The following is an 8,760-nucleotide window of genomic DNA, read 5'->3' as shown; positions in this document are numbered from 1 at the left end:
CGGCACCAAAAACGTACACGACCGGAAACGGGGATGTAGGGCGGGACGTAAACCCTACACAGGGCGCAGAAATCTGTCAGAAAGTACATGGTGATGAAAGCTCTCGAGCAGTTAACTAGTCACGTGGAAACCCCCCTGTACATAGCAATCCCCCCTGTACATAGCAATCCTCTGTTTCATTTTGATGCTTTTTGATGTATTGTTCTGCTTTTATTTGATACATTAAATAACTGTATTTACAGTGATACATTGAGGCATAAACGATCTACACACCTTGTCCTGTACAGAGCACACAGACGGCTCCCCTGGATCCACAACCCACACAGGGAGAAAGCTGTCGCAAGCGTCAGCATCTCCAAAATCGTATCAGGGCAAGAAAAGGCACCTGCTATTTCCCACCCTCGTACAGTGTAGACACGGGGTGAGGGCGAGACCCAGTGACCCCGGTTAGTCCTGCTCCATCTCTGCCGTCTGGGTTTCCATCGACAGCTGTTCACACTCGAAACGCAGGGCGGGATGAGGTTCGCCCATCAGCCAAAGAACCTTAATGTAAAGCAGCGCGCTCCTGCCAGTGCCCGTGGCAGATCCCCCATTCGAAGGGTGTGATGATTTCCGCCCTGAGATGGACAAGTCCTCGTGTCCTGGTGTTAGGGGGCGCTGTGCTCTGTACCCCACATATCCCCCCTCTCCCTGCCCCCCAGCCTGGTGTTAGGGGATGCTGTGCTCCGGATCCTACATATTCCCCCAGCTTCCAGGCCCCCTGGCCGCTGTTAGGAGGCGCTGTGCTCAGTACCCTACACCCCCCCATCTCTCAGCCCCCCTGCCAGGTGTTAGAGGGCGCTGTGCTCTGTATCATATGCATTTCCCAGCCCTCCTGCCCGGCCTTAGGGGGTGCTGTGCTCTGTACCCTACACATCCCCAGCCCCCAGCCTGGTGTTAGGCAGTTTCTAGTGTCTGTGAACTTACTGCATGTACCGGAGTCTATCAGCGCATGCTGGGTGCCACGCGCTGTGGGTATGGACAGGGCCCGACGCTGGAACCTGACCTGAAGGTGGGATTGGCCACTGTCCTGGTGGTTAGGACACAGGCAGGAAGTAGAGGGGCTCTGTGCGGGGACCCGATTCTGCCTTTCTGTCTGGCCGATCCCTTCTAATGAGACTGAACCTGCCCATCTCCCCAGACTCAGCATAGCACAGGACTTGGGGGGCACCTGCTGGCAAAGTGGCCTCAGTCCCCACCGTACAGGCAGGGGTCATTCAGCTGGTGATAGCCCTTCTCTCAAGCCCCCAAGCACCTGTGTGTCATGGCTGCCTGCAGGAGTTCAGGGCCAACAACTGCCTGGGGGGAGGGAACAGGGCCTGGCTAGGCAGGGGCTCAAACCGGGGAGTGTCAGTTTGGATCCCCAGCTAGCTGTTGGGGTGCAACACGGGGGGCAGGGGTGGGGATCAACTCCAGCCGGTTCATCATAAACCCTGTCCCTGAGGCCTCAGTAGAAATGGGGATGTTCCCCTGTCAGTATGCAGGTGCGAAGGACTTGAGAGGGAGGTGGCAGACGTGCCCTTTTGATGCCCGTCCCTGAGCACACGGTTCCCAGCATTGCCCTCCTGCCGTTTCTCTCTGGAGCCCTCGCCCTGCACCCTGGCCTGTGTGTTCTCAGGCAGCTGCGTGCTGCCAGGTGCACATCCCCAGCGTGGAGTCCCTGGTTTAATGGCAGGGGACAGGGACTGGGAAGGAAATATACTGCCATGCCAAGACGGGGAACGGGCTGGTGATAATGCCCTGGGGTGCCTGGCCTGTCAGTACCCAGCGGGGCCGGGAGCCAAGCGCCCCCTGGAGCCATCTGTCAGGCCCTGGGTCTGTCCTGTGCTGGGCTCTCTCCTGCCTGACATTGGCATCAGTCTTAGGCTGCTCCAGCCCTGCTCCTAGTCCTCCTCCAGCCCTGCTCTTGCTCCAGCCTCGCTCCACCCACGCCCCGGCCTCCTGAGTCCAGCTCCAACCGCGAGGCCTGACCACCTCCAGCACCTTCGCTGACACCATCACTTCCAGAGGGAATGGCACTGAGGTTGCCAGGGGAACAGGCATTCTCTGGCTGCCCGGAGCCATTGTTCCATTCCCCAGGACAGTCCGATGCCAGGACAGTCCCCCTGAGCTCTGGAGAGGACTAGAGGTGCCTTCGGACACCTGCCGTGCAGCTGCTGGAGAGTCAGCAGAATTGCCCGGAGACAGCCACGCTTGCCTCCCAGCCCGGGAAGCCCAGAGGCCGGGAGCGTAGACGTCTCTCAGAGCATCTCTGCTAGCAGGAGACACTGGGTGAGGAAAGGAGCCCCCCCCCCCCGCCCTCCCCTAAGCAGGGGCCATTCAGAAGACCCAGTGTGGGGGGAATAGGGCTGTGTCTGTACAATGTCTAGCACCGCGGGGCCCTGATCCGGGACTGAGGCCCCTGGGCACTACAGAAATACAAAGGAGAACAGCAGGGCTGGAGGATTTATAGGCTCCATTTGAGGAGGGCTGGTTGCCTTGAGCCAGCAGTGAGTCCCCAGTAACACAGAGCTCCGCTAGTGAGGGAAGATCTGTTTCATCTTCCCTACCTAGCACAGTTCACAGCTTAGCACTGACCAGCTGCAAGGATCCTGGCGGGCCCTGGTAAGGTTGTAGCAGCATTTTCAATGTTTGGAAAAAGCGAGATCTGTGCAGTAGGCAACGTAGCTCCATCTGGGCACCAGCCAGCTCCTGTGCCCCAGAGAGCTCCCACAGCTCACTCTGAACCAGGGATGAAGGGGGCAGGAGGTTGGAAGAGAAGGTACAAGCCTGGGACCCAGGAGACCCATGTTCATTTCCCAGCTCTGCCACAGATGCTCTGTTTGGCTTCGGGCTAGTCCATTATTCCCTCTGTGCTGCGGTTCCCTGCCTCTACAGTGTGGGTAGCAGCCAGGCCCTGACCTGAAGGGGCAGTTAGAATAAATGCAATCGAGATTGGGCAGTGCTCGAATGCCAGGGGGATGAGGGCCAGGATGGTGCCTAAGACAGACCGAAAGCAAGGGGGAGCTACAGAGCCGGTAGTGAGAGGGTTTGACCTTTGACAATCTGCGCTGAGTGCCAGGGCTGCCAGATCCCAGACAGCCACTGGCATTGCCAGACCTCCCTGATCTATGGTGCTGCTGCTCTCCCTGCTTCTAGGAGTCACTACCTCCCCCTGGGCTGACACCCCCGCAGCAATCATCTCCTGGGGCTGCCGTGGCACTGAGCGTTAGCAAGGCCTGAGACTCAGTTGGGTGTGTGCGGGGGGGCAGAGGGAGGCTGCTATTAAAGCAGCTTCTGCACCGTTGCAGCGGTGGGAGAGGAAGCGGAGACGGGACCGTTTTACACCCCATGGCCAAAGCACTCGGCAGCTTGGGACTGTTGAGTTCTATCACCAGCCCTGGGAGGGGAGTGGGTGTGATGAAGTGGGACTGTTCTTAATGTTTCCTCTGAATATTGTGGGGGTGCCTCAGTTTCCCCTAGGCAGTTCTTAAGTATCTAGATGGTGGGATAAGGGTGTATGATGATTGCAGAGCCCTAGGGGGCAGGTGTGTGCAGGGGTCTGGACACAGAGAATGGCCGAAACCCTGTTTCCTGGCAACTGATGGCCTGGGCCCTTCCCCCCTGCAAGGTGAGAGCAAAAGGGTTGGAGAACAAAGGAATCCGGTGACCTCCTGGCCCGGAAAAGGGATAAAGCCCAGAGGAGGGCGGGGACTGGAGATAGTTTCACTTTGGGGCTGGCTGGGGACACTGAGTGAAGTGCAGACGTGGTTCTCTGGCTCACTGCCGCCCAAAATGGACCCAGCTGAGGGCTCCTGTTCTCTGCACCTACAAGCTCTGTGTTAGACCATGTTCCTGTTGTCTAATAAACCTCTGTTTTACTGGCTGGCTGAGAGTCACGTCTGACTGCAAAGTTGGGGTGCAGGACCCTCTGGCTTCCCCAGGACTCCACCTGGGTGGACTCCCCTTGGGAAGCGCACGGAGGGGCAGAGGATGCTGAATGCTCCGAGGTCAGACCAAGGAAGGCAGAAATTGTGTGAGCTGTGTGTCCTGAAGACTGGCTGCTCACAGAAAGGAGACTTCCCCAGAGTCCTGACTGGCTTCGTCTGTAGCAGTTCCAGAGTATCACCAGGGGGACCCATGACAGTGGGGTCTAGTGGTTAGAAAGGGGGCGCTGGGAGCCAGGACTCCTGGGTTCTATCCCAGCCCTGGAAAAGGGATAAGAAACCCCGACCTGGATACGTCACCATATCACAAAACCCATCACCCCTGGCTCAGATTGACTGCCCCAGTGTGGATGCTGCCTTGGATTTGCATCACCAGGGCGCCATCTCGCTATTATTTTGCACCACTTGCATTTCAGAGAATCACAGAATATCAGGGTTGGAAGAGACCTCAGGAGGTATCTAGCCCAACCCCCTGCTCAAACCAGGACCAACCCAAACTAAATCATCCCAGCCAGGGCGTTGTCAAGCCAGGCCTTAAAAACTTCTAAGGATGGAGATTCCACCACCTCCCTAGATAACCTATTCCAGTGCTCCCACGACCTGCCTGGGGCAGCGACAGACCCTCTTGCTCCCCAGTTATAACACCTGGCCCTGAGCTAGCCCCTTTCTCCAGCAGATCTCAACGCCCTTCACAAAGGAAGTTGGCATTACTATCCCCACTTTATAGATGGGGAAACTGAGGCACACAAGGGGGACGTGACTTAACCAAGGTCACTCCGCAGGCCAGCCATGTGTGTATGCAAAAGCCTGAGGACTTTAACTGGACCGGTCTAGTTAAAACATTACAACACCCCCCCACCCCATCCATGGGGATGCCGTTATACCAGTACAAAGGTTTGTTGACTGGTAGAGGCCAAATTACTATCAGACCTCAGGCCAGCTGGTGACCCGAACTCCCGAGATGCTTTGGGAAAGCTGCTAAACTCTCACAGGCTGTGAAAAATGCCAGTTTGCTAAAATTTGTAGCCTAGCGCCCTGTTATTTGCGTTGCCACGCAATTGAGCGAGAAATGTACTAACCACAAACAAATGGAAATGTATAAATAACATAGTGATGGTAAAAGTTTATGCTTAAGCAGCAGATGTGTGATTGTGTGCTGGGAAGTCTATGATATTTACCAGACACAAATTTTGCAGGCGACAGAGTGATCCCCGTGATGTCTTTTGCCACGGCTTGCATACAGCTTGGACTACTTATAGGTAACTTAGTTCCAGCTTATCTCTTCCTCTTTCCCAATGCAAGGATGTATGCAAGCCGTGGCAAAAGACATCACAGGGATCAGTCTGTCGTTTACATCAACGGCTGCAAAATTTGGTTCAGCAGACGTGGTAATGGATCTGCCTTTCTGTTTGAGCGCTGTACTAATAACTAATAAATACTGGCTGGGGCTTGGGTCCTTGAGGTCTCTTTAAGTAGGAAGTAAGATCGAAGCTGAATTGGTAATAAATCTGCTTCCCTGGGGGATCCTCCAACCCAAGTTTACTGGCTGGAACAGGACCGGGCAGGGTAACAACCTCTGTGTCGGGAGTAAAGACCTAGCCGTGTGTGGAAACTCTGGCTGGGACAGTCTAGGGGCCTACACGGGAGGGGAAAAGTTTGAAGAAGAGATGTAAGACTAGATCCAGCAAAACGTTAACTCCGTCAAGAGTAAAACGAGGGCAAAGAATGGCCGAAATAGTAAAGGAGGGCTTGGATTGTTTGTAAAGAAATGTGCTGTTATGCATGGAGGATCTGGGGCCGCACAGCGGCCGGCCGGCCCGTGGGATCACACATGTGCGCTGCTTGTCTCTGAGGCTCACCAGAGAGTGGAGGGGAAAGCGTGACCCGGGGCGGCAGCTCAGCATCAGGCGCACGAGGCTTTTAATCAGAAGCTTAAGGAAGTGACAGAAAATGCTCAGAAAGGGAAGTCGCAGAATGGGGAAGTCAACGGGCGGCTGGCGAGTGCCTCAAGGAAAGGGGAAGGCGGGCGAGGGGAAGGAGCTGAGGAGACGGTGCAGACGTGGGGTTGTCAGAAACGGGCGGAGGATGGTGGAAGTGCTCATCGGCCAGCACAGGAGCAATTGGCTGCGGTGACACTGGGAGCACCGGGGAAGCCGGCTGAGTGCGAGGAGGACCCGGAAGATGTGATGGAGCAGGACAAGCCTCATCGTTAATAATGCAGCTGAGCCGTGTCGGAAGTTAAGAAAATGAACTGCATGCTGGAAGGAAAAGGTTTGGGGGCACCCCAAGTAAGGAGGGGCGTGGGAGAGATCGGCCCAGGGGCTCTAGAGAGAACTGGGGTAGGAGGCTGCCAGCCGACCGGGCGGGTTTGTGAAGGCCGGGTGCTGGGGTGATGGCAGAATGCTTCTTAAATGCAATGTCAAAACGTGACATTGTGACAGGCCATAGCAGAAATGCCAGGGAGAGGAGAAACCTGTCCAGGTACTAAGTCAATGGGTTCTCCAAGAGTGCCGGACAGCACTTGGTTCCACCCATTTCTGTAGGGGGAGATGGGCCACAGACAGCAGTTTCCTCCCAGACCGTGCACAAAGCTGGTTGGACGAAGTGTGGGTATTTCCGGAGTTCATTGTATTACAAATGCAAATGGGTCTGGAGTCTGGGGGGATGGGACGTGATGCCTCTGGGGGAGACGTGACTCCAGCAAACCCTGGGAAGGGTCAGGACCATCACAGGACACTTGTAAAAAGACCGACCAGCCAAGGCGGGGATGCAAATTCCCACCTCTGCCCCCAGCCTTTCGAAACGACGCCCTGGGGAGCGAGACACTGGCTGCGAATGACCTGTTCCCAGATCGAGGGACTGGCCTGCGGCACTCACAGATTCCCAGGGGTCATGTTCACAGCAGAAGCCGTGCTGAGCTTGGAAGCACTGAAAAGCCCGTGGGTGGGTTTGACGGGCTGCACCCCGGCCGGAGCCCTGGCTGGAGTCAGGGGAGGGATCCCTGGTAAGCCCATTAGCAGGCGGGTGGTTCGCTGATTGGTTTAACATGTGTTCTCGGCAGTGCTGTCACCGTAAGCACCGAGGATTGTCCCCCCACCGGGGCTGTAATGTGTTAACTAGCCTGGGACAGTTACACTCCTACAGCATTTATGTGTGGGGCTGGAACCGTGGCAATGGGGTGGGGTGGGGGCCAGCAAAGGCCTCTGTGACACCGCCCCATGCCGGCGTTATTGACACGTTTCCCTGCAGCCGGCCTGACGCCCTGCAACGAAAACCTGGCCAGAGATTTTGCTCCATGAAATGTTTTGAGATGGTGATGTCGGGAGATGGAAACCCAGCTGGGAATTTCCTGCAGAGCAGCGGCTCCCAGTGCTGTTCTCCTGCCCCACATATGGGCCCGCTACAGCCCTCACTCGACCCCCAGCTATGTCCAGGTGGGGCCCTTGGTGCCTTCCATAAGGGGGGTTACACACAGCGCCAGCTAATGGCCAAAGAGTGCAATACTGGTTAGGGCCCCTCCATTCCAGTCCTTTTCCTCAGTGGGTCTTTAGCTCCATGGCAGAGGATTGAGCTTCTAGCTCTGATGGTCCCAGGTTCAAACCCGGGCCGGGCCAGCGACGACCCTGGGGGAGCTGCCGAGAGCTATGGGGAGGGGAGGGTGCGGCCGACATGCCTGTGCAGGTCTCACACTGCGCTCTGCCTGCTGCTTCCTCATCGGCGAAGACGACACAGTCTACGAGGGCAGAGGTTGGAGCACCATGGGGGCCCATGCCAAGAACTGGAACGATAAGTCACTGGGAATCAGCTTCCTGGGCAGCTTCTCCAGTACATGGTTCCCGTCTGTACAGATTTCCCTGCTAGGCCCCCAGGGGAACTAGGAAGTCCACAGCTGCTCTTGGTTCCACCACGGTGGGGCACTGGGCTGGGGCACAGGGTCAGGAAAGAGAGGGGGCGGGGGAGCGTGGCGAAGCAAATGTGTGCGTGGAGGCGGGGAGACGCATTACCAAACACAATGGTGGGGGGCGGGGGAGACACTGACATGGCCAATCAAGAACGTGGCTAGACAGTGTTTATTTACTCAGGCCACATTGACATCCCCTGAGCAGCAGAGAGGGGCCAGGGGCGCGTGTGAAATTAACAGGGGGCTGCTGGTGTCCTGCAGAAACAGCCCCTGACATCACCACCCTGACCGTTGCCAAGAGCCTGATCCAAAGTGCTGTCTCCGGGGGCTTCCTGAGTGAAAGCTACACCCTGAAGGGGCATCGCGACATGAAGTTAACCGAATGCCCTGGGGACGCCCTCTACGAGACCATAAGCCAGTGGCCTGAGTTTGAAGCCTGAGTCCCTGCAGCCTCGGGGCAGCCCCTGCACCCATCGCTGACCCCGCCCACAGCTTCTGCCTGCTCGAGCAGCACCTCTGCCCCCCAGCAGGGGGCAGCCTCCCGCTTCTCGCCCACCTGCTGCCTCCTAGGGCCCGGAGAGCAGGGCTCTGAGAGTTGGGGTTACGCTCCCATCTTCCCTGGGCTCTGCTTGCCCCCCCCGGGGGGCTCAGATTTCTAATGGCGCCTGGGAGCCACCTGCCTCCCCCAGGCTGCTTCCTTTGGCAGATGCCAGGCCTAGCCCCTCGCTCCCGCCCGCAACGGGCATGTCAGTTTAGCCCAGGTCCACACACAGCCAGGCCCAGGGTCTTACAGCGTCCAGGGGGGTGGGGCCAAGCCTCAGCCAAGCTCTGTGGCGACGGCCCTGCCAATCCCTGGGCAGCTCAGGAAACTTCGCCTCCATTCCCGTGTGAAAC

General features: G+C 57.2%; 1 protein-coding gene across 1 annotated transcript; it reads left to right on the top strand.

The window, feature by feature from the left end:
* Positions 1 to 6,211: 6,211 nt before the first annotated feature.
* On the top strand, positions 6,212 to 8,306 carry LOC144278996 (peptidoglycan-recognition protein SC2-like). Its single transcript, XM_077840402.1, has 4 exons — positions 6,212 to 6,236; positions 6,759 to 6,966; positions 7,669 to 7,790; positions 8,128 to 8,306. Exons 1-4 carry the CDS (start codon positions 6,212 to 6,214, stop codon positions 8,304 to 8,306), a joined length of 534 nt encoding a protein of 177 aa, XP_077696528.1.
* Positions 8,307 to 8,760: the final 454 nt, after the last annotated feature.

Source organism: Eretmochelys imbricata, chromosome 23, assembly GCF_965152235.1.
Source record: "Eretmochelys imbricata isolate rEreImb1 chromosome 23, rEreImb1.hap1, whole genome shotgun sequence".
In the NCBI taxonomy this organism is placed as follows: Eukaryota; Metazoa; Chordata; order Testudines; family Cheloniidae; genus Eretmochelys; species Eretmochelys imbricata.
Note: the sequence above shows the minus strand (reverse complement) of the source record. Positions and strands in the feature narration are given on the sequence as shown.

Bases quoted from the DNA above. Each gene is read 5' to 3' on its own strand.
- LOC144278996 (XM_077840402.1), top strand. From the start codon at position 6,212: ATGAACTGCATGCTGGAAGGAAAAG. The intron at 6,237-6,758 runs GTTTGGGGGCAC...CTCTGCCCCCAG, and splicing joins CTGCATGCTGGAAGGAAAAG to CCTTTCGAAACGACGCCCTG. The intron at 7,791-8,127 runs GTACATGGTTCC...GGTGTCCTGCAG, and splicing joins CTTCCTGGGCAGCTTCTCCA to AAACAGCCCCTGACATCACC.